General features: G+C 42.0%; 1 protein-coding gene across 2 annotated transcripts in view; it reads right to left on the bottom strand.

The window, feature by feature from the left end:
* The window catches only part of pde8b (phosphodiesterase 8B), a 78,933-nt gene that overhangs the window by 37,681 nt on the left and 14,637 nt on the right, over positions 1–26,615 (bottom strand). For both annotated transcript variants that reach the window (XM_029769039.1, XM_029769038.1), the window contains exons 2-7: positions 16,978–17,034; positions 6,887–7,077; positions 4,603–4,662; positions 2,982–3,039; positions 2,471–2,559; positions 2,279–2,357 (exon numbers count right to left, since the gene is read on the bottom strand). In XM_029769039.1, coding sequence (XP_029624899.1) covers positions 2,279–2,357; positions 2,471–2,559; positions 2,982–3,039; positions 4,603–4,662; positions 6,887–7,077; positions 16,978–17,034 — 534 coding nt within the window. The remainder of the gene's footprint in view (positions 1–2,278; positions 2,358–2,470; positions 2,560–2,981; positions 3,040–4,602; positions 4,663–6,886; positions 7,078–16,977; positions 17,035–26,615) is intronic.

A 26,615-nucleotide genomic window follows, 5' to 3' on the forward strand; every position in this document is an offset into this window, starting at 1 on the left:
GTAACCAATTTATGTATTTTTTCATGTACAACTGTCCTGTAGGCCTATAGCCTACCTTAGTTGTCCTCGCGCTCTCTAGCAGCTTGGATAGGACGTTTGTGCTGCGTATAACCAATCTATTAATGCCAAATAATACAATCAGTCCACCGTCAAAACAATCGCTTGCAAGCGATTGTTTCCTTATGCAGACAATGCAGCCTATCTATAGCTAGTGTTTAGCTGGTAGCCTATTTATATTACACGGACTCCACGCTGTCGGGGCTATCCGTCTTATCACTCGTAGGCTTACCAGTGTTCACAGAAAGGGGGTTGCTCTCATGAGCTGCCGCTGGGTCTCCGACAGTCATCAGCTTAGTTTTCTGGGAGAGGAGGAGGAGGAGATGGAGGGCCGGTAGTCTCACTAGAGGAATTGCCACTGTTCTCAAGGGGAGGACAAAGAGGAGGAGGAAGGCCACTGTCATGGCCGGGACGGGGGACAGTGGTCGGGACTGGTAGGCTGCTAGTGCCAGCTGCTACATAACTCGGCCTACTAGCATCCGCCTGCGATGGTGTTTCGTCGGTTGAGGACGAGGTGATAATTCGGTAATTTGGCACGACCTTGATCAGGTAAAGCTTTCTTGCGTTGTTTTTGTGCACCACTTGGTCTGGCCTTGTCTTTATCCATCTTGAAGAACATACTCACTCTCCATCCATATCAAGAGTCTCACCTGATTCACCTTAACTTTTTTGAACTAGATGCACGATGCATGAAAACTATTGTCTGCCTGGCTCACCTATACCAATGTAGATTGGTCAACACAAACACTTGGCTTGCTACATGTGCAAATTAAAAAGGAGGGTTACTGTCAAAATTATTTATATATTTTTTTTATATACACAGTTGAAGTGGGAAGTTGACATATACTTAGGTTGGAGTCATTAAAACTCGTCTTTCAACCACTCCACAAATTTCTTGTTAACAAACTATAGTTTTGGCAAGTCAGTTAGGACATCTACTTTGTGCATGACACAAGTAATTTTTCCAACAATTGTTTACAGACAGATTAGTTCACTTATAATTCACTGTATCACAATTCCAGTGGGTCAGAAGTTTACATACACTAAATTGATTGTGCTTGGAAAATTCCAGAAAATTATGTCATGGCTTTAGAAGCTTCTGATAGGCTAATTGACATAATTGTAGACCTCCACAAGTCTGGTACATCCTTGGGAGCAATTTCCAAACGCTTGAAGGTACCACGTTCATCTGTACAAACAATAGTACGCAAGTACAAACACCATGGGACCACGCAGCCATCATACCGCTCAGGAAGGAGACGCGTTCTGTCTCCTAGAGGTGAACAAACTTTGGTGCGAAAAGTGCAAATCAAATGTCCTCTGGTCTGATGAAACAAAAATAGAACTGTTTGGCCATAATGACCATCGTTATGTTTGGAGGAAAAAGGGGGAGGCTTGCAAGCCGAAGAACACCATCCCAACCGTGAAGCACGGGGGTGGCAGCATCATGTTGTGGGGGTGCTTTGCTGCAGGAGGGACTGGTGCACTTCACAAACTAGATGGAATCATGAGGGAGGAAAATGATGTGGATATATTGAAGCAACATCTCAAGACACCAGTCAGGAAGTTAAAGCTTGGTCGCAAATGGGTCTTCCAAATGGACAATGACCCCAAGCATACTTCCAAAGTTGTGGCAAAATGGCTTAAGGATGACAAAGTCAGTGTGTTGGAGTGGCCATCACAAAGTCCTGACCTCAATCCTATAGAAACTTTGTGGGCAGAACTGAAAAAGAGTGTGTGAGCAAGGAGGCCTATAAACCTGACTCAGTTACACCAGCTCTGTCAGTAGGAATGGGCCAAAATTCCCCCAACTTATTGTGGGAAGCTTGTGGAAGGCTACCTGAAACGTTTGACCCAAGTTAAACAATTTAAAGGCAATGCTACCAAATACTAATTGAGTGCATGTAAACTTCTGACCCACTGGGAATGTGATGAAAGAAATAAAAGCTGAAATAAATCCTTCTTTCTACTATTATTCTGACATTTCACATTCTTAAAATAAAGTGGTGATCCTAACTGACCTAAGACAGGGAATTTTTACTAGGATTAATTGTCAGGAATTGTGAAAAACTGAGTTTAAATGTATTTGGCTAAGGTGTATGTAAACTTCCGACTTCAACTGTAAATGTGAGATCACCAGTGCATGGGCCCCCAGAGCTTGTGGGCCCCCTCCGTGCGGGGGCTGCAGGGTTTACGCTACGCCAATGGTATATGTGTATACCTGTATCACATGGTCTTCACTGGTGATCTCCACAGCCTCCTGACAGTGGTCCAGAGCAGTGAACACTGAGTTACACGCCCTGACGGAGACAAGAGAGAGCGATCTGTTTAGTCATACATAGTGTGTGTGTGTGTGTGTGTGTGTGTGTGTGTGTGTGTGTGTGTGTGTGTGTGTGTGTGAGGCCCAATGTACCTGAGTTTGAACTGGCAGCGCACCTCTCCATGTTCAATCTGGAGCAACTCATTATAGCAGGCAGAGATACTGCTGTTCTCCACATACCTCTGACAGAGAGAGAGAGAGAGAGAGAGAGAGAGAGAGAGAGAGAGAGAGAGAAGGAGGCATGAAGTGAAATATGACAAACATGGTCAGCTATGAGCTGCGGACCTTTCAGCCTGGAGGTAGGGCATGTGATGAGAGCTGTGACCTGCTGACATGTTAAATAGACTGCTCGCATACAATAAAGTACAGATCAGTACAGTACAGTTGGTAACCACTGTGATGTGTTTATAAGATGAGCTAGCTGACTGGCTGACTGACTGACTCAGCAGATGGATGATAGGATAGCATGAGTGTTTTGAGTTGTCTCGCTCAGTACACTTTACAGAGTCCCAGAGGAGTTGGTGGGGGCAGATGTCATGCCATATAAAGTTATATACCTTCTTCCCCCTACAGTACATAGAGAACATAGGAGAAGAGTACATACTCTGCTGAATCCAGCGCAGAGGAGAGGAAGAACAGACGGCTCCTCCTGACCTGAAGGCCTATAGAGTAGAGAGAGCAGCACAGAGAGCACACACTATGACATCATCAGCTCACATAAGATATACATACAGTGCCTTCGTTAAGTATTCATACCTCTTGACTTATTTCACATTTTGTTGTGTTACAGCCTGAATTCAAAATGGATGAAATATATTTTGTTTCTCACCCATCTACACACAATACCCCATATTTACAAAGCGAAAACATGTTTTTAGAAATTGTTGCAAATGTATTGAAAATTAAATACATAAATATCTAATTTACACAAGTATTCACACCCCTGAGTCAATACTTGTAAAAGCGCCTTTGGAGGCGATTACAGCTGTGAGTGTTTTGGGTTCAGTCTCTAAGAGCTTTGCACACCTGGATTGTACAATATTTGCCCATAATTCTTTTAAAAATCATTGCTAGTGTCACGACTTCCCCCGAAGGCGGCTCCTCTCCCTGTTCGGGCGGTGCTCGGCGGTTGTCGTCGCCGCCCTACTAGCTGCCACCGATCCATTTTTCCTTTTCGTTTATGTCTGTCTGTTTTATTTTAATCCTGTGTCCTATTAGTTAATTTCGGTGGGTTTATTAACCTCCGCTGCCTGCTATTCTTTGTGAGGGATTATTTGCTGTTGATGCTACGTTAGGGGTGCGTGTTTGCGCCACAGGGTTTTTTTCCCCCACGGTCATGTTGTACCATTTGTAGTGTATTTAGGAGTAGAGGTTTCTCCTCCGTGTGTTACGTTTATTTCCCTGTGTGTGGCGACTTCGTTGGGTGTGTTTCCCCACCTGTTGTTGTCGTGTTTGGGACGTTCTAATAAACGTTTGTGCTTCTGGAAATCCTTGCTCTCCTGCTCCTGACTCTTGCACCTACTACCTCTCTTAGGAGGCACGTAACAGAATCCCGCACCACTTCATGGAGTCAGCAGGAGCTGACGCGCTCTCCACTTCCGAGGAGGAGCGCGTGCAACACCACACCACAGTTCTAACAAAGGGGTTGAATACTTATTGACTTAAGATATTTCAGCTGTTCATTTTTTATTTATAAAAAAATATGTTCTATAAACAAAATTCCACTTTGACATTTATATTTCAGTCATTTAGCAGACACGCTTATCCAGAGCGACAAACAGGAGAAATTAGGGTTGAGTGCCTTGCTCAAGGGCATCTCGACAGATTTTTCACCTAGTCAGCTCGGGGATTCAAACCAGCAACCTTTCAGTTACCGGCCCAACGCTCTTAATCACTAGGTTACATTATGTGGTGTTGTGTGTAGATCAGTGACACAAAATCTAAACGTAATCAATTTTAAATACAGGCTGTACAACAACAAAATGTGGAAAAAGTCATGGGGTATGAATACTTTCCGAAGTCACTGTATCATTATAGAATACACATAAATGTACTGCATGTCATTATCACCATCAACGTGAAAACATTTATCATTATATTTGGTGTGTGTGTGTGTGTGTGTGTGTGTGTATGTATGTAACTTGTGTTGTGAGAAAAATAATTATCTTGAATGGTGGCAATAAACGCCATCAATCAATTATGATTTGATAGACGTGTATACTTACGTCTGTGGCACGACGGCCAGAATGACTGTGTGTTCTGAGCGCTTTGTGGCACGAATCAACCTGGATCAACAACACAAGAGATTGATCATCTAAGAGACTGATAAAACAGAAGCGCTCGAAATCCCGCAGATGGCCAAGAAAAATATATATTTTCACAACCACAACATTATCAAATATATGTTTTGGACCACATACGAGGACTTGTAGTGCTTTTGTGCTTTACCTTAAAAAATTCCCTAGCTAACTCACGAGGCAGGTTTGAGAGCAATAAGTGTGATTGAGTTGATCGCTTCATTTGACAGACACACAACATGAGAGGAGGCTTTAGAATGAGTGCCAGTATAAACATGTGGGCAGTGGAGGAGTGATGTCATTGGCATATGAGAGAACATTTCTCTACTTTACACAGGCTCACCATGGACACAATGTACTGGAGGGATGGGAGGGAGGAAGGGAGGGAGAGGGAAGGAGTTTGAGAGATGGAGAGAGAGAGAGAGAGAGAGAGAGAGAAAGAGAGAGAGAAAGAGAGAAAGAAAGAAACTTGTGATAGATCGGTCTTTATTGAGAAGAGAGAAAGCCACTCTCTGCTTCTGGGAAAATATTACCATGCGTGACTAATAACTCTAATCTCTAGATACTGAATAAAGAAGCATATCATGGTCTGACCACATGATAAATACTGGGTGGGATTATTAGGACAGTTTGAGTTTTTAGTGTATCTACACTGAACAAAAATATAAACACAACATGTTTCATGAGCTACAAAACAATTATCCCAGAAATGTTCCATATGCACAAAAATCTTATTTCTCTCATATTTTGTGCACAAATTTGTTTACATCCCTGTTAGTGAGCATTTCTCCTTTGCCAAGATAATCCATCCACCTGACAGGTGTGGCATATCAAGAAGCAGATTAAATAGCATGATCATTAATTACACAGGTGCACCTTGTGCGGGGGACAATAAAAGGCCACTCTAAAATGTACAGTTTTGCCACACAACCCAATGCCACAGACGTCTCAAGTTTTGAGGTAGCGTGCAATTGGCATGCTGACTGCAGGAATGTCTACCAGAACTGTTGCCAGAGACTTGAATGTTAGATAATATTGAACTATTCCAACCGGCCTCACAACCACAGACTACGCATATGGCGTTATGTGGGTGAGTGGTTTGCTGATGATAATGTTGTGAACAGAGTGTCCCATGGTGCGGTGGTAATTGAATGGGCAGGCATAAGCTACGGACAATGAACACAATTGCATTTTATCAATGGCAATTTGAACATACAGAGACATTGTGACGAGATCCTGAGGCCCATTGTCCTACCATTAATCCGCCGCCGTCACCTCACGTTTCAGCATGATAATGTACGGCCCCATGTCGCAAGGATCTGTACACAAGCTGAAAATGTCCCAGTTCTTCCATAGCCTGCACACTCACCAGACATGTCACCCATTAAGCATGTTTGGGATGCTCTGGATCAACGTGTGCGACAGTGTGTTCCAGTTGCCGCCAATATCTAGCAACTTCGCACAGCCATTGAAAAGCAGTGGGACAACATTCCACAGGCCACAATTAACAGCCGGATCAACTCTATGCGAAAGGAGATGTGTGGCGATGCATGAGGCAAATGGTGGTCACACCAGATACTGACTGGTTTTATGATGCACGCCCTTAAATGCTTTTTAAGGTATCTGTAATGCATATCTGTATTCCAAGTCATGTGAAATCCATAGATCAGCTAAACATTTTTAAATTGCTAAATTAGTTTAGAAGCCAGCTATCTAAACTTCTTATCAAGGTGGAATTACCGGCTGTGTGGGGGGGGGGGCATTGATTTGGTTAGTCAGTGTCACCCAGATATCATATTAAAAATTGCAAACATTTCTCTCCAACCTATGGCAAAATGTGTAGAATTACATCAAATGATTTTTAAAACTGTAAAATCTTCTCTCTGCCCCATGGCGAAATGTGTACAATTGCAGCAAACATGCTTTGAAACTGCATAATTCTTTCTACACCCCATGGCAAAATGTTTAGACTTGCACAAAAGTAACTTAAAAAAATATTTTTTTCATCTCCACTGTTAAAATGGGGGCCACTAAAATGATTTGCTCACAATGCAATGTGTGTGTGAGAGGGTATGGATGCGGGTACACAGACCTGTGAGCAAGATTTTTTGTGGCCCCCAGCCCCATCAAAGTTGCCCATCACTGACCGACAGACAGACATACAGACAGACAGACAGACAGACAGACAGACAGACAGACAGTTTGAGTTTACCGACAGACAGCTTCTGCCTCAAAGTATCGTGAGTGGCGTCCATCGATGACTACAATCTCGTGGCTCTTGTCCAGGAAACACTCGATGGCGGACTCAGGCGTTCGGGCGATGTTACACCTGAAACCCGCCCGGTCACACGCCCACCAGAAGGCATCGCTTTGACCATCCTCCTTCGCAAACACCAGCAGGACCTGGGACAGAGAGAGAGAGAGAGAGAGAGAGAGAGAGAGAGAGAGAGAGAGAGAGCGCGCAGATGGTCTGAAGTACCTCTTACCTGACAGAGGCAGCTTGCTGCCAAAACATTGGTTACTTTAATAAATCATTTGTTAATAAATCATTTGTTTGCTTGTCGGAGCAATAGTGTGTGGTTATAATCTTTCTGAAGTTGTTTTATACAAACATGAAGCTAGGACCGGTAGACTAATAAGCTTATCAGTGCTTTTAAGTGCTGATATACAGTACAGTATCCCAAAAAATGATAAATTAAATAGTAAAACATACATCACTTAAAGTTGCAATATGCATAAATCGCTCCACCACTTCCTGGTGGCTAAAATTAGAATAGTTTGCCTAATTTCAGTTTATGTCACAAAACAAGCAATGTAGTACTGTAGATAATCATTGCACCATAAAAACTGCTGTGAAATATCTTTCCTATAATCAAAAATATTGAATTTTCAGCTGTTTGATGCTAGTCTACAAAACCGAAAGTAAAAGATGCAAAAACGAAACAGAAGAACGGGAAGCATAGAAATAGCTCACATAGAACAGATCTATCGCTTCGTAGACTTGATTTTAATGCGAATGACAGATCTGTAAATCACATTTCTATGTGAATTTGGACGAGCCGCCCAAAACGTTACATATTGCAGCATTAACCGTTCAAACACACAACTTCACACCACTTTCATCTCCTATTCCAATGAAAGCCTGCTATTGTTCCTTAATCTATACAGAACAAAAATATAAATACAACATGTAAAATGTTTGTTCCATGTTTCATGAGCTGAAATTAAAGATCCCAGAAATGTTTCATACACACAAAAAGCTTATTTCTCTAAAATGTTGTGCACAAATTTGTTTACATCCCTGTTAGTGAGCATTTTTCTCCTTTGCCAAGGTAATCCATCCACCTGACAGGTGTGGCATATCAAGAAGATGATTAAACAGCATGATCATTACAGAGGTGCACCTTGTGCTGGGGACAATAAAAGGCCACTCTAAAATGTGCCGTTTTGTCACATAACACAATGCCACAGATGTCTCAAGTTATGAGGGAGCGTGCAACTGACATGCTGACTGCAGGAATGTCCACCAGAGCTGTTACCAGAGAATTGAATGTTCATTTCTCTACCATAAGCCGCATCCAACATCATTTTAGAGAATTTGGCAGTATGATTAACTGGCCTCACAACCGCACACCACGTGTAACCACGCCAGCCTAGGACCTCCACATCCGGCTTCTTCACCTGCAGGATAGTCTGAGACTGGCCACCCGGACAACTGATGAAACTGAGGAGTATTTCGGTCTGTAATTAGCCCTTTTGTGGGGAAAAACTAATTCTGATTGGCTGGGCCTGGCTCCCCAGTGGGAGCGTCTAGCTCCCAAGTGGGTGGGCTCACAGTGCATTCGGAAAGTATTCAGACCCCTTGACATCTCACACATTTTGTTACGTTACAAAATGTGGAAAAAAGTCAAGGGGTCTGAATAGTTTACGAATGCACAGTATGCCCTCCCAGGCCCACCCATGGCTGTGCCCCTGCCCATTCATGTGAAATCCATAGATTAGGGCCTAATGAATTGATTTAAATTGCCTGATTTCCTCATATGAACTGTAATAGAAAAAATAGAAAAATCTTTATTTTCTTTTGTATTATTGACTGCACGTTTGTTTATGTGTAACTCCGTGTTGTTGTTTTTGTCGCACTGCTTTGCTTTATCTTGGCCAGGTCGCTGTTGTAAATGAGAACTTGTTCTCAACTGGCCTACCTGGTTAAATAAAGGTGAACTATCATATCTTTTTTTAAATCAGTAAAAGCATTGAAATTGTTGCGTGTTGCGTTCATATTTTTGTTCAGTATAAGAGTAACCAGGAGCTAGGTGGATGATAGTTAATGATGGCTGATGAGAGCTGTATTTCACACCAACAGTTGTCTGGCCTGTACTGTACACCGACAGTTCTTCATACTGTATGGTAACTTTACCAATACTCTTACTGCTCGACTCCTATAGTAGAGCAGTAAGAGACAAGAGGCAAGAATAGAGGGACTTGTGTGTACACACACACACACACACACGCACACACACGCACACGCACACACACACACACACACACACACACACACACACACACACACACACACACACACACACACACACACACACACACACACACACACACACACACACACACACACACCAATGGACAACTAACACAGGGAGAAAGGAAGTAGGGATAGAGATTTATAAAGATTTCTTAATTACGTTTCACTTTTTAGATTTGTGTGTATTGCTTGGTATTACTGCACTGTTGGTGCTAGGAACACAAGCATTTCGCTACGCCCGCAAAAAACATCTGCTAAATATGTGTAGGCCGACCAATAGAATTTGATTTGATTGAAAGAGAAACAGCCCGAGGGAGACCAAGAAGAGAGGAGAAGGGAGACGAGAGAGAGCGAGCCGTCTCGCCAGTCATGCCGGACAGACTGACAGGATCATGAGGGAAAGAAGGGAGCAGAGGATGGATGAGAAGAAGAGGAGAAAAGAGAAGGGGGGGGGGAGCTGGCATTGGTAGGAGGCTGTGAAAGGTCTACACCCTTTGATCCCGAGCTGGGCTGTGTAACCATGGAGCTGCCGTGTGAAATTCCACACACACACACACACACACACACACACACCTCAGGCGACACCGTCCCAAAATCCTACTATCTGCCGACCTGCCCTGCACCCGCACACGGGCCAGACAGGGGGCGCCACACGTACACAGTTCTGTATGTGTTGCCGCTTGAGTCCGTGTACATACACATAATCAAATTAAATCACATTTTATTTGTCACATTACTTACAAGCCCTTAACCAACAACAGCTTCATGGCACGACTCCAACACCGTCATTAAGTTTGCCGATGACGCAACAGCGTTAAGCCTGATCACCGACAACAACGAGACAGCCTACAAGGAGGAGGTCAGAGACCTGGCAGTGTGGTGCCAGGATAAAAAACCTCTCCCTCAACGTGGAAAAGGAGCACGCCTCCATTCTCATCGACGGGGCTGTAGTGGAGCAGGTTGAGAGCTTCAAGTTCCTTGGTGTCCACATCACCAACAAACTAACATGGTCCAAGCACACCAAGACAGTCGTGAAGAGGGCACGACAAATCCTTTCCCCCTCAGGAGACTGAAAAGATTTGGCATGGGTCCTCAGATCCTCAAAAGGTTCTACAGCTGCACCACCGAAAGCATCCTGACGGGTTGCATCACTGCCTGGTATTGCAACTGCTCGGCCTCCGACCGCAAGGCACTACAGAGGGTAGTACATCACTGCGGCCAAGCTTCCTGCCATCCAGGATCTCTATACTAGGCGGTGTCAGAGGAAGGCCCTAAAAATTGTCAGACTCCAGCCACCCAGTCATAGACAGTTCTCTCTGCTGCCGCAGAGCAAGCAGTACCGGAGCCCCAAGTCTAGGTCCAAGAGGCTTCTAAACAGCTTCTACCCCCAAGCCATAAGACTCCTGAACATCTAATCAAATGGCTACCCTGACTATTTGCACTGCCCCCCCCCTTTATGATGCTGCTACTCTCTGTTGTTATCATCTATGCATAGTCACTTTAATAACTCTACCTACATGTACATATTACCTCGACTAACCGGTGCCCCCTCACATTGACTCTGTATATAGCCTCACTATTGTTATTTTAATACTGCTCTTTAATTATTTCTAACTTTTATTCCTTATTTTTTAGGTATTTTTCTTAAAACTGCATTGTTGGTTAAGGGCTTGTAAGTATGCATTTCACTGTAAGGTCTACACGTACTCGGCGCATGTGACAAATAAAATTAGATTTGAACATTAGATTTGATTTGATTTAAGAAGATTTTAGAAAAAAAAGTGTTAAGTAAAAAGTAGATAAGTAAAACATAGAAAATAAAAGAAACAAATAATTAAAGAGCAGCAGTAAAGTAACAATAGTGAGGCTATATACTGGGGGTACCGGTACAGAGTCAATGTGCGGGGCACCGGTTAGTCGAGGTAATTGAGGTAATACGTACATGTAGGTAGAGTTAAAGTGACTGATCATACTGCCTCCAAGTGGATTTCTTTCACGAGTATCTTTATCACCCAAGTGCTAAATAGTTGGAGTGTGTTTGAACACACAATCACTTAATAGTGATTAATTCCAGTGGTTTCCCTAAGTGGTTTACACACTGTGTTGCCCTCAAGGCAGGACTGACATAGAGAAGGGCCTCTACCCCTGACTGCTGTGCCACGCTGACTCAGCCAGTCACAGTTCAGAGGTTAAAGCTAGAATCCTTTAAGCCTCCATCTCTGCACACCCTTGACCAGACAGACAGATAGACAGACAGACAGTTAGAGGGACGAAGGTATGGAACAGACAGACGGACAGATGGACAGACAGACAGTTAGACTGATAGTTAGACAGATATTTTCTCAGAGCGATAGCGAGAGACGTCTAGCTGACTGGCTTTACACAAGTCTTGTCAGTGGGACTCCTCTTGGTGTAGAGGAGTACGGTGAGGAGGAGACATACTAACAGTCATCAATCTGATGGATCCTTCCTAATAAGCGTGGTTTACTCCTCACACTCAGAACAACATGTAATTGCTTTTCCCGTGTTTTGAAGTGGGGGCCACAACGTTTCGCCATATGGTTTCTTAAGTTAAGTGACCATCCTAAGTTCCCTGTCCAAAGTAAGAGCAGAGCACCCTGTATACTGTCTTCTGCAGCCTACAGTCAACAACACTTCACCCTCTGAGCCCTCTGGAAAAGAATCCCTCTGATTGAGGAGGAGTCCTGTGACAGGGTGCAGAAACGAAGGAGCGGAGAGAAGTAGATTTGGAGTTACCGAGTCTTTCCAGGGCTCAGAGGGAATGATAAATGTCAGGAGGAAACTTTCAGCATGCAACGCTCTCCTCCGAAGCATTTTATCTTTTCTTCTCTCTTTTCTCTCTCTCGTTCTCCCTGTTCAAGTGGGAGGGAGGTAAAGAGGGAGTGGGGAGTTAGGTCATGGTACAGTGGAGTTTGCGTGTGCATGACTCTGTGTGCATACGAGACTGTGTGTGTGCGGATGTGTGTGTGCTTCCGCTGTCTGTTTGTGCGTGTGCATGACTCTGTGTGTGTCTACGCAACTGTATGTGTGAGTGTGCGTCTGTTTCCGTGTGTGTGCACCCTTGTGTGTCTGTTTGTGTGTATGACTTTGTGTGCGTGTTTGCGTGACTCTTCGTGTGTGTGTGTGTGTGTGTGTGTGTGCGCGCTCCACATCTTGAGGAGAGTAGTTATTTTAATGGAGCGTGTGTTGAGGGCTGTATGGGGAGGAGGGGTTGTAATAAAGTCTCTAGTCTTTCCACCTGGTTCAGCCAGCCGCTGCCAGACACTACCTCCTGCAGAGGCTTTTACACAGCCTGATAAAGAAGAATGGATGAGTTCTGGATATGAGGTTTGGATGAGGTTTTATTCAGCACAATAAAGATGGGTGGATGAAGGGTAGAGCCTTTCAGTATGTATTTTCTTTCAAACACTTTGAGCATTTGATTAAGCCCGCCAGATGGCGGGGGAGGTTTGCACTTTTGGGACTATTCCATTACTCCATCAAGCGCAATGAGAGAGATGTAAAAAGACAGAGACCTAGATGTCCTAGATGTCTAGATGTCTAGATGCACAAGAAACATAAAACACCTATGATCTTGTGTAACTAACACTCCCTTTCCTAAATTACACAACAGCGTTAAGGCCTGGGAGCTAATCTGGACTTCTCAAAGGCTCACACTGCCTTAATCCCAATCCACAGGACACAACCTCAACCTCAGACTAGCAGCTGTTCACAGCTGGTCACCGGAAACTTAACTACCACCAGCCCACACACCATCGGGTGTAAAGCAGGGATGGAACCAGTTCAGGGAACACAAACCCGAAAACCGAGGAAACAGAAACAGAACTGCGAACGAAAGTGATCTCCGTTATTTTAAAATCTTGAGAACCGGATAATAATGTTTTTTTTTTGTTCCTGCACATATCTGACCAATCAAACATGTTAACATCTAGCTTACCCGTTCCATACCAACATGCTCTATCTGCACTAACTGGTGGAGTAAATTCACAAGCTAAATGTAATTACTATGTTCATTTCACGGGTTAAAATATAAACGAAATGGAACTTTTATGAACCGTACATTTCTTGGGGGGTTTGAACAGATTCAGAACTTTATTATGCTGGTCAGAACAAAAAAAATAGGGGTTCTGTTCAGAACGGAACAATTGGAAAATGATTTTGGTTCCAACCCCTAGTGAAAATAGTTATATAGTGTACATGTATGTACATTTGTCACGACTTCCATCGAAGTCGGTCCTTCTCCTTGTTCGTTCGGCGGTCGACGTCACCGGCCTTCTAGCCACCGCCGATCCACTTTTCATTTTCCATTTGTTCTGTCTTTGTCTTACACACCTGGCTTCACTCAACCAATTACTTGATTATTATTTAACCCTCTGTTCCCCATGTTTTGTTTGTGAGTGATTGTTCATTGTACATCGGTCCGTTTTTTTTGTGGGCCTCGCTATGTGGCCTTGTATTTTTGAGTGAAGTACGTTGATTACTCATATCTGCTGTCCTGCGCCTGACTCTCTACACCAGCTACACACAGGATCCTTTACACTATGCCATGTTGTGTCATGTGGTGTCTCATTGTTACGCCATGTTGAAACCATTCTATCATGCAATGATAGCTCCAGTGTTTCCCCTATATTCATTTAAACCAAAGAATTGGATGCAATTAAAAATATATACAGTACCAGTCAAAAATTTGGACACACCTACTCATTCCAGGGTTTTTCTTTATTCAAACTATTTTCTACATTGTAGAATAATAGTGAAGACATAACAATTATGAAATAAGACATAAGGAATCATGTAGTAACCCCAAAAAAGTGTTAAACGAATCCAAATATATGTTATATTTGAGATTCTTCAAAGTAGCCACCCTTTGTCTTGATGACAGCTTTGCACACTCTTGGCATTCTCTCAACCAGCTTCATGAGGTAGTCAATTAACAGGTGTGCCTAGTTAAACGTACATTTGTGGAATTTCTTTCCTTCTTAATGCGTTTGAGCCAATCAGTTGTGCTGTGACAAGGTAGGGGTGGTATACAGAAGATAGCCAGCCCTATTTGGTAGAAAACCAAGTCCATATTATGACAAGAACAGCTCAAATAAGAAAAGAGAAATGACAGTCCATCATTACTTTTAAGACATGAAGGTCAAGGTCAAGAACTTTGAAATTTCTTCAAGTGCAGTCGCAAAAACCATCAAGCGCTATGATGAAACTGGCTCTCATGAGGACCGCCACAGGAAAGGAAGACCCAGAGTTACCTATTCTGCAAAGGATAAGTTCATTAGAGTTACCAGCCTCAGAAATTGCAGCACAAATAAATGCTTCACAGAGTTCAAGTAACAGACATATCTCAACATCAACTGTTCAGAGGAGACTGTGTGAATCAGGCCTTCATGGTCAAATTGCTGCAAAGAAACCACTACTAAAGGACACCAATAATAAGAAGAGACTTGCTTAGGCCAAGAAACACGAGCAATGGACATTAGACCGGTGGAAATCTGTACTTTGGTCTGATTAGCACAACTTTGAGATATTTGGTTCCAACCGACGTGTCTTTGTGAGACGCAGAGAAGGTGAACAGATGATCTCTGCATGTGTGGTTCCCACCGTGAAGCATGGAGGAAGAGGTGTGATTCAAGCCACACTTAACCTGAATGTCTACCATAGCATTCTGCAGAGATACGCCATCACATCAGGTTTGTGCTAGTGGGACTATTATTTGTTTTTCAACAGGACAATGACCCAACACACCTCCAGGCTGTGTAAGGGATATTTGACCAAGAAGGAGAGTGATGGAGTGCTGCATCAGATGACCTGGCCTCCACAATCACCTGACCTCAACCCAATTGAGATGGTTTGGAATGAGTTGGACCGCAAAGTGAAGGAAAAGCAGCCAACAAGAACTCAGCATATGTGGGAACTCCTCCAAGACTGTTGGAAAAGCATTCCAGGTGAAGCTGGTTGAGAGAATGCCAAGAGTGTGCAAAGCTGTCATCAAGGCAAAGGGTGGGTACTTTGAAGAATCTAAAATCTAAATTATTTTTTTAACACTTTTTTGGTTACTACATGATTCCATATGTGTTATTTCATAGTTTTGTTGTCTTCACTATTATTCTACAATGTAGAACATTTTTAAAATAAAGAAATAACCCTTGAATGAGTATATTTCTGCTGAGACACGCTTTTAAATGGATAGTCGTTGGCTCAATGACTGGAAGTCTATGGGAACATCTAGCAATGCACCCCCCTACCCTTGCCACCACTACTAAGGGAAAAACTGAGATCACATCCCATAGTGAATACAGACACAGTCACAATCTACATATTGTAGATAGACATACAGCGCATTCGGAAAGTATTCAGACCCCTTGACTTTGTCCACATTTTGTTATGTTGCAGCCTTATACTAAAATGTATATAATAGTTTTTTCCCCCCTCATCAGTCTACACACATATTCAGTATTCAGATCCTTTACTGAGTACTTTGTTGAAGCACATTTGGCAGCGATTACAGCCTCGAGTCTTCTTGGCACAGCTGTATTTGGGGAGGTTCTCTGTCAGGTTGGATGGGGAGCGTCACTGCACAGCTATTTTTAGGTCTCTCCAGAGATTGGTTTCAAGTCCGGGCTCTGGCTGGACCACTCAAGGACATTCAGAGACTTGTCCCGAAGCCACTCCTGCGTTGTCTTGGCTGTGTGCTTAGGGTCGTTGTCGTGTTAGAAGGTGAACCTTTGGCCCAGTTTGAGGTCCTAAGTGCTCTGGAGCAGGTTTTCATCAAATATCTCTCTTTACTTTGCGCCGTTCATCTTTCCCTCGATCCTGACTAGTCTCCTAGTCCCTGCCGCTGAAAAACATCCACACAACATGATGCTGCCACCACCATGCTTCAACATAGGGATGGTGCCAGGTTTCCTCCAGACGTGACGCTTGGCGTTCAGGCCAAAGAGTTCAATCTTCGTTTCATCAGACCAGAGAATCTTGTTTCTCATGGTCAGAGTCCTTTTCGTGCCTTTTGGCAAACTCCAAGCTGGCTGTCATGTGCCTTTTACTGAGGAGTGGCTTCCGTCTGGCCACTCTACCATAAAAGGCCTGATTGGTGGAGTGCTGCAGAGATGGTTGTCCTTCTAAAAGGTTTTCCCATCTCCCGCACATTGACTAGTACCGGTACCCCCTGTATGTAGCCTCATTAATGTTATTTTATTGTGTTACTTTTTATTACATTTTTTACTTCAGATTATTTAATAAATATTTTATTAACTTTATTTCTTGAACTGCATTGTTGGTTAAGGGCTTGTAAGTAAGCATTTCACGGTAAGGTCTACACCTGTTGTATTCGGCGCACGTGAGAAGTAAAATTGGATTTGATATGATTTGATTCCGCCGATGTGTTTCTATGCTGTTGTTCAGCCTGCTTATTTGAATGCACTGGTTTTACACAGCTCTGGCTAAATAACTGAAACGCAAACAAAATGTACAGGCCCCAAAAGTAATTTTCGCAAATCTCTCTGATTACGCTTTCTAATCATGTCCTAAAATCCTATTCTGTGCCAATCAAAATGGCCACCACTCCAAAGCCTCTAGTAGCGTGAAGAAGAGACAAACTGCCCATGATGTGCTCTACCACAACATGTAACATCACTGAATTGCATAACAAAATACAGCAGAGTCCTGATAATTGACGGCCGGTGGGCACCAAACTGGAGCATGCTGTTATCAGGAGAAATACAGAAGAATGTAAAGTGCAGTTTTACCTGAATAGGTTCCTGGGTCAGTCTCATAGGTCCTATGCATTCTTCTGTGGCTGATACCTGGAACACAACCAGAGAGGGAGAGAGATGGAATGAGTTCAAGCTCCGACAAAAACAACAAAACAATGAATAGCAAGAGTAAAAACAGACGAGAGAGCAGGAGTAAAAAAATGAAACGTAGAAAAGATGGGAAACAGAGTACTGCTTACCATTTTACCCTCTTCTTCAGGTACCATACATGCCCTGAACCACTCTCTCACTATCACTTTTTCCCCTCTCTCTATCTCTTTCTTTCTCCCTCTCTCTGTCTCAACCAGCTAATACTCCATAAGCAGGTATTCCTCAGTAGAAAAACAGAAGCTCTACACTCCTGAACAAACCTTGGTTAGCTTACTGAACAATGTTACTCAACTATAGCAGGAAGGATTTCTGGCTACTGGACTATCGACTAACGGCTTAGGATGTTCCACGCACACACTCACACTATTAGTGACGCAGCAAGACCAGGTCCGTTACAAGCCTCTTTAAAGAGTATTAAGGGATACAGACAGACAGGTGTATGTGAGTAATGCCTTGTGGACGAGCAGTACCGACACTGTTGATAGACCGTAGCTAACGCAGCTTAAAAAATGACATGCACATGGGTCCTTCCACCAATTCGGTGCCTTTTGAGAATTGTGACTTGGTGAAAAAAAACATGTTTGATTTCAATACAATTTTAACATTCTGTCATAAAGAACACATGTTCCACTTCAACCTCTCTTGAGGTTAAAAAAAAAGCCTATAAAAAGTGCCTATTAAGCGGCAAATAAAGTAACAGGTTTGACCGTAACAGGGTTGACCATTTCACCTTAAATCAGCCATAAATCCTCTTGTGACAGGGGGAATGGAAGATAGTTGTGTGCAACAGAGAGGGGCAATTGAATGCAAGCTTATTTTTTATTTTTTATTTTTTTTTTTTAAACATTCCTAGCCTGTCTGTCTATGGGTAAGAGGGTTGACGTGTTATGCTTCAAAATGGCCGAAAAGAACCAGCTCACCTGCTTCTACACTATGATTTGACTATTTGATGTTCAGTGTTTTTTTTTTAAATAAATATTTTAAAAGGAATAGTTTCATCATATTAAAATGAAAATTCAGTTCACGTAACAGGGTTGACATTAAACATGAGGGACAGACGTGAATGAATCACCATGAAATAAATAATCATCTTCAGAAATTACTTTGTCAAAACAACAAAATAACTAGGGCTTTACAATGCTGGTGAACACTTGGAGAAATGTTGGAGTTGTGGTTTAAAACGTTTCTAGGAGTCACAGAGGGTGCACCGAGGGACATGTTAAAATACTGAATTTTGCCACTTTAGCAAGTCTTTATTCATATTGAAAATCAGATTTATTGAATTCTCCATGTGACCTATATTAAAGGGCACTTCATTTAATATAACAGGCTTTTAAAATTCAATATTGGTGTCCTTAAAATGCCAAAGGGAAGCAAATGGCACTAATTTCGTTGAACGACCCACATTGGTGGGTGGCAATGACATCTCAGACCAATACCCAAGTCTCCACATATGCAGTACTTCACGTTGACCCATATCTGTCTCTGTGCCTCTCTGGACACCTGTCATTATCTGTTTATCACAGCTCATCACGGCTCATTGACTCAGTACTGTGTTAATTGTCCCTCTTGGCCTCCCTTACAGAGTTGAATGAGGCCAGCTCTGCAGTCACATTCAATGGATAAGGGACTGTTTGTGTTTGTTTGTGGGGACATCAGTTAGGATCTGATGTATGGCCAACAATGTATGGCGATTAGTGCCAACAATGAGCTCATCAGATCTCTTGTGCCCTGCCCCTGTGTCTCCTATGGTTCCTGAACCATGCCGGTGTAGGACGACAGAGAGGGGCATAGAGGGATGTATAGAGAGTGTATAGAGAGTGTATAGAGTGTATATAGTGTTTAGAGAGTGTATAGAGAGTGTATAGAGAGTGTATAGAGTGTATATAGTGTTTAGAGAGTGTATAGAGAGTGTATAAAAGGGTGACTAGAGAGTGTATAGAGTGTATAGAGTGTATATAGTGTTTAGAGAGTGTATAGAGTGTATAGAGAGTGTATAGAAGGGTGTATAGAGAGTGTCTAGAGTGTGTATAGAGAGTGTCTAGAGAGTGTATAGAAGGGTGTATAGAGAGTGTCTAGAGTGTGTATAGAGAGTGTCTAGAGAGTGTATAGAAGGGTGTATAGAGAGTGTCTAGAGTGTGTATAGAGAGTGTCTAGAGAGTGTATAGAAGGGTGTATAGAGAGTGTCTAGAGTGTGTATAGAGAGTGTCTAGAGAGTGTATAGAGAGTGTCTAGAGAGTGTATAGAAGGGTGTATAGAGAGTGTCTAGAGTGTGTATAGAGAGTGTCTAGAGAGTGTATAAAAGGGTGACTAGAGAGTGTATAGAGTGTATAGAGTGTATATAGTGTATAGAGAGTGTATAGAGAGTGTATAGAGAGTGTATAGAGAGTGTATAGAGAGTGTCTAGAGAGTGTCTAGAGTGTGCATAGAGAGTGTCTAGAGAGTGTATAGAAGGGTGTATAGAGAGTGTATAAAAGGGTGACTAGAGAGTGTATAGAGTGTATATAGTGTTTAGAGAGTGTATAGAGTGTATAGAGAGTGTATAGAGAGTGTATAGAGAGTGTATAGAGTGTCTAGAGTGTGCATAGAGAGTGTCTAGAGAGTGTATAGAAGGGTGTATAGAGAGTGTCTAGAGTGTGTATAGAGAGTGTCTAGAGAGTGTATAGAAGGGTGTATAGAGAGTGTATAGAGAGTGTATAGAGAGTGTCTAGAGTGTATAGAGAGTGTCTAGAGTGTGTATAGAGTGTATAGAAGGGTGTATAGAGTGTATAGAAGGGTGTATAGTGTATAGAGTGTCTAGAGAGTGTCTAGAGAGTGTATAGAAGGGTGTATAGAAGGGTGTTTAAGAGAGTGTATAGCGTGTATAGAAGGGTGTATAGAGTGTATAGAGAGTATAGAGTGTATAGAGAGTGTATAGAGAGTGTAGAGAGTGTATAGAAGGGTGTATAGTGTGTATAGAAGGGTGTATAGAGTGTATAGTGTCTAGAGAGTGTATAGAGAGTATAGAGTGTATAGAGAGTGTATAGAGAGTGTATAGAGAGTATAGAAGGGTGTATGGAGTGTATAGAGAGTGTCTAGAGTGTCTAGAAAGTGTATAGAGTGTATAGAAGGGTGTATAGAGTGTATAGAGTGTATATCGTGTTTAGAGAGTGTCTAGAGTGTATAGAGAGTGTATAGAGTGTCTAGAGAGTGTATAGAGAGTGTATAGAGAGTGTATAGAAGGGTGTATAGAAGGGTGTATAGAGAGTGTATTGATGGGTGTATAGAAGGGTCTATAGAGTGTATAGAGAGTGTATTGAAGGGTATAGATGAGAGGGGGTGTGGACAAAACCACAGGCAGCAGTCTCTCATCTAACCACTGTTAGAGAGTGACTGGACTCTAGAACCTTAAGAGTTAGTGCTGAGCGATTAACCAAAATGATTATTTTGTATTTTTTATTAAACAACTAATTGACCGATGTCGGTTCAGTTATTTGAATTCCATTTACATTTGGTGTGTGAGAAATCAATTAATTCATGAGAGAAATCAAGTCAAGAACTATGTGGGATGCTGGACTGAAGGAAGTTTAATCAAATATTCAACCTAGTTCAGTGCAGAAACGTGCCTGTTTTTTTCCGGCTCGGGCAGAGACGGATGAGAGTGGAAGAGGTGAAGCAAGAGGTTTTACTCTCGCCAAAATCTGTACAAAATAAGCCCAATGAGTTTCTCTAGGTTTATTTTGGACGTAAGCTTGTCGCCTCGCCTGCCTTCCTGCCTTTGAGTAAACGACTCCCATTGTAAGAGCGGAAACCTGAGCATCTTGTCATTATATATAGATCTCTGGACGGATACACCGCATAGACCACATGAGAGAGGAATGTACAAAACACAATGACGAGGGACAGAGACAGTTTGTGAAAGTATGCCTTATCTACTTTATTTATTTTTATTTAACTAGGCAAGTCAGTTAAAACTTCTTCAGGATTGGTGGATCACCTGCGTGACGGTTGAGCTAACATAGGCTAATGCGATTAGCATTAGGTTGTAAGTAACAAGAACATTTCCCAGGACATAGACATATCTGATATTGGCAGAAAGCTTACATTTTTGTTACTCTAACTGCACTGTCCAATTTACAGAAGCTATTACAGTGAAAGAATACCATGCTATTGTTTGAGGAGAGTGCACAGTTTTGAACATGAACAGTTATAAATAAACAAATTAGGCACATTTGGGCACTCTTGATACAACATTTTGAACAGAAATGCAATGGTTCATTGGATCAGTGTGAAACTTTGCACATACACTGCTGCCATCTAGTGGCCAAAATCTAAATTGCACCTGGGCTGGAATAATACATTATAGCCTTTCTCTTGCATTTCAAAGATGATGGTACAAAAAAACTGTTGTTTTTTTCTTTGTATTATTTTTTACCAGATCTAATGTGTTATATTCTCCTATATTCCTTTCACATTTCCATAAACTTCAAAGTGTTTCCTTTCAAATGGTATCAAGAATATATCCTTGCTAGTAGATTTGGGTATGTCATTTTAGGCGGAAATTGAAAAAAAGTGGCCGATCCTTGAGAACAAATTCTTATTTACAATGACGGCTACCCCAGCCTAACCCTAACCCGGACAATGCTAGGCCAATTGTGCGCCACCCTATGGGACTCCCAATCATAGCCGGGTGTGACACAGCCTGGAATCAAACCAGGGTCTGTAGTGACGCCTCTAGCATTGAGATGCAGTGCCTTAGACCGCTGCGCCACTTGGGAGCCCTTTGAGCAGAGATGAGATGATGACTTTAAGGAATTAAAAAGAATAAAGTCATCAAATAAAATGAAATAATATACACAACTTAAATATTTTATTATTTCATAGTCATTTCCTATTTTTCAATTGATGTCTACCCAATGTGGACCTGACAGAGACAATGGAATATTTTCAATGTTTTGGCAATTGAATGTTCACAATTTTTCGTTTTGAAATGTCAATTAAAAAACTCTAAAATCATTGTAATGTCATTATATCATGATGCATTTAACGTAAAAAAAGATCAAAACCGAAATCGAAAAAACTTTATTATTTTGTAATAATCTAACTGAAACCGAACCAACCTAAAAAAACCACTAATAGCTCAGCACTATTAAGCAGAGACAGGTTAGAGCATAATTATCTCTCTCTCTGTTTTTCTCTCTCTTTCTCTCTCTCAGTTTCTCTCTCTTTTCATGTAGTGTCCATTTATTCTGGCCTATATGAGTCCGCAGTGCTGTGTATGTGTTGTAGCGCTGGCCCAGATAAAAAAAAGCCCACTATGGTTCCCTGAAAGCTCTCAGATACATTAGCACAGATGCATCCTCTCCACTCTAAAATCTCTTCTAGCCTTTCATCAGACCACCTGGTAGCTGACACCTGCCTGCCTGCCTGCCTGCCTGCCTGCCTGCCTGCCTCCCTGCCTCCCTCCCTCCCTCCCGTCCTCCCTCCCTCCCTCCCTCCCTCCCTCCCTCCCTCCCTCCCTCCCTCCCTCCCTCCCTCCCTCCCTCCCTCCCTGTCTGTCTGTCTGTCTGTCTGTCTGTCTGTCCTGAATATAGAACAGGCTGTGTTATACTGTAACAGAGAACACAGAGTACCATCTACCTGTGTGTGTTTGTGTGTTCATGACAGGAAATATGAAGCCATAAGCAACCATCAAGGTCACATTACTGCATCATAACGACAGGTACACATCTCTCACTGCATTCACAATGACATTCACTTACAGTTACAGTGAGTAACCTACATACAGTGGGATCCCGAAAATTATTGACACCCTTGATCAATTATCAATAATGACAGTATAAAATAAATCATTCAAATACTGATCTATATTGTATGATCAAAAAATTGGGAAATTATAGTATTTTACAATTGCTCAGAGAAAGAGGTTTTGTTTAAAAAGTTTTTTTTAAAGGCAGGGGTCAAAATTATTGACACCCCTAAAGAGTCTAATAAAAAAAGTCAACAAAAGTTTCGTTTTTGGTCCCATATTACTATCACGCAATGACTACATCAAGCTTGTGACTCTACAAACTTGTTGGATGCATTCGTTGTTTGTTTTGGTGTGTTTCAAATTATTTTGGGGCCCAATAGAAATGAATGGGAAATAATGTATTATGTCATTTTTGAGTGTCTTTTATTGTAAATAAGAATATAATATGTTTCCAAGCACTTCTACATTAATGTGGATTCTACCATGATTACGGATAATCCTGAATGATTTGTGAATAATAATGAGTGACAAAGCTACAAGTGGTCAAAGATCATAATCCCAAGACATGCTAACCTCTCACCATTACCAATAACAGGGGATGATCTTTGACCCTCTGACATTCTCACTCATCATTATTCATGAATAATTCAGGATTATCCGTAGTCATGGTATTTGAATTATACAATGTCTTCTCACCATGCAGTGTGATCTAACATGGTGAAGTTATAGATACGATATGGTCTGCATGAAACAACACACTCATCAACAGTGTTGGGGAACATTACGCTTAAAGGTAACTCGTTAAGTTACATCGTTACTTGCATTAAAAGTAACTGTCAGGAGATACCTTGCGTGTGTCGGGCATTCATTCTTATGCTCTATAGAGGGCGAACACTACCTTTGAATGGCTTGCATAGCCTACCGTCTGTAGCCTAATTTATAATTCTGGGCTATACCAACTCAAGTAATAATGACAGATGCAATATCTCCTTTACATACTTAAAATTAATGCTTTTGTTTAATTATGTACACATAAGTATAAACATATTGAAGTATGAACACATGTTTACCCAAACAAGAAAATGCTCATCCAGAGGCGGCGCTCCTAGTGGCCGGGGACTTTAATGCAGGGAAACTTAAATCTCTTTTACATAATTTCTACGAGCATGTTAAATGGGCAACCAGAGGGGAAAAAAACTCTGGACCACCTTTACTCCACACACAGAGACACGAACAAAGCTCTCCCTCGTCCTCCATTTATCAAATCTGACTCTATCCACCTGATTCCTTCTTACAAGTGAAATTAAAGCAGGAAGTACTAGTTACTCGCTCAATAAGGAAGTGGACAGATGACGCAGATGCTAAGCTACAGGACTGTTTTGCTAGCACAGACTGGAATATGTTCCGGGATTCTTTCGATGGCGTTGAGGAGTATACCACATCATTCACAAGCTTCATCTATAAGTGCATAGTGACCGTACGTACATACCCCAACCAGAAGCTTTAAAATCTTGCACAAAATGTACCCTTGCAATAACTTGTTGTCAATATTCATGGATTTAGAGGACATATGCCTTTTCTGTGATAAAGAAGGAGAAACTATTATACACATTTTTTATGAGTGTGACTCTGTGAAGTTATTTTGGAGCGAGTTAAGTATTTACATTTTTTATTTTATCAATAAAACCCATGTATTTACAATGAAAGATGTAATATGTTATTATTAAAATGAAAACGAAAGCACTGATTGAGTCATTCATTTCTTCATTCTCTCCGGTAACTTTTATAAACACAAAAACAAATATTGGAAATCTGTCCCTAAATGCACTATATTTTTACTTGAAATCCAATATCTAATAAAATCTCTAGAACTAGTCAATAACAAAAAAAAACTATATTCTTAGAACTCTATCATAAGTTTACACAACTGTTTACACAACTGTAACCCCGGGCTTTTTATCTTTTTTATTTATTTTATTTTATGAAAATTGACTTTTGAAAGTAAATCCTTGTGATTTTAATTTTTTTTTACTTTTAATGAAAAAATATACATGTAGTGATGTCTTATGTAATCTGACGAACCATCAAACAGGCAAAGCATCAACACAGGACTAAGATTGAATCGTACTACACCGGTTCCGACACTCATCGGATCGTGACAGGGCTTGCAAACAATTACAGACTACAAGGGGAAGCACAGCCGCAAGCTGCCAAGTGACACGAGCCTACCAGACGAGCTAAATAACTTCTATGCTCGATTCGAGGCAAGCAACACTGAAGCATGCATGAGAGCATCAGCTGTTCTGGACGACTGTGTGATCACGCTCTCCGTAGCCAATGTGAGTAAGACCTTTAAAAAGGTCAACATTCACAACATACAGCGCATGTACTCTGAGCATGTGCTGACCAACTGGCAAGTGTCTTCACTGACATTTTAAACCTGTCCCTGACCGAGTCTGTAATACCAACATCTTTCAAGCAGACCACCATAGTCCCTGTACCCAAGAACACCAAGGTAACCTGCCTAAATGACTACTGACCCATAGCACTCACATCTGTAGCCATGAAGTGCTTTGAAAGGCTGGTCATGGCTCACATCAACACCATTATCCCAGAAAATCTAGACCCACTCCAATTTGCATACCGCCCCAACAGATCCACAGATGATGCAAACTCTATTGCACTTCACACTCCACAAAAGGAACACCTATGTGAGAATGCTATTCATTGACTACAGCTCAGCGTTCAACACCACAGTGCCCTCAAAGCTCATCACTAAGCTAAGGACCCTGGGACTAAACACCTCCCTCTGCAACTGGATCCTGGACTTCCTAACGGGCCGCCCCCAGGTGGTAAGGGTAGGAAACAACACATCTGCCACGCTGATCCTCAACACTTGGGCCCCTCAGGGGTGCATGCTCAGTCCGCTCCTGTGCTCCCTGTTCACCCATAACTGCATGGCCAAGCACATCTCCAACACCATCATTAAGTTTGCCGACAACACAACAGCGGTAGGCCTGATCACCGACAATGATGAGACAGCCTATAGGGAGGAGGTCAGAGACCTGGCAGTGTGGTGCCAGGATAACAACCTCTCTCTCAACATGATCAAGACAAAGGAGATGATTGTGGACTACAGGAAAGGAGGACCGAGCACACCCCCATTCTCATCAACGGGGCTCTAGTGGAGCAGGTTGAGGGCTTCAAGTTCCTTGATGTCCACATCACCAACAAACTATCATGGTCCAAACACACTAAAACAGTTGAATTTGAATATTGAAACAATGTTGCAAATGTCAGAGAGACAGACATCAAGGTTTATACAAATCTCTGCTGTTGAAAACAAAATGTTAGTCTAAAAGAAATGTGAGATAATGGCTAGATGCCTTTTAGATTGGAGATCAAGTTCATAAAGTGCCTGGCTGGGCTGATGAGACAGTGGATTGTGCAGTAGTGCACAGTGGATTGTGGAATAGACACCGGCATTCAGGATTAGACTCTAACATGTTTCTTTGTAATGCTTTAGCCCCAACACTGCTTATCAACATGTAGTAAAACCACGGTATGAATTAAACATTAGACATTATGTGGATATATTGAAGCAACATCTCAAGACATCAGTCAGGAAGTTAAAGCTTGGTCGCAAATGGGTCTTCAAAATGGACAATGACCCCGAGCATACTTCCAAAGTTGTGGCAAAATGGCTTCAGAACAACAAAGTCAAGGTGTTGGAGTGGCCATCACAAAGCCCTGACCTCAATCCTATAGAAAATTTGTGGGCAGAACTGAA

Source organism: Salmo trutta, chromosome 12 (assembly GCF_901001165.1).
Source record: "Salmo trutta chromosome 12, fSalTru1.1, whole genome shotgun sequence".
Classification (NCBI taxonomy): Eukaryota; Metazoa; Chordata; class Actinopteri; order Salmoniformes; family Salmonidae; genus Salmo; species Salmo trutta.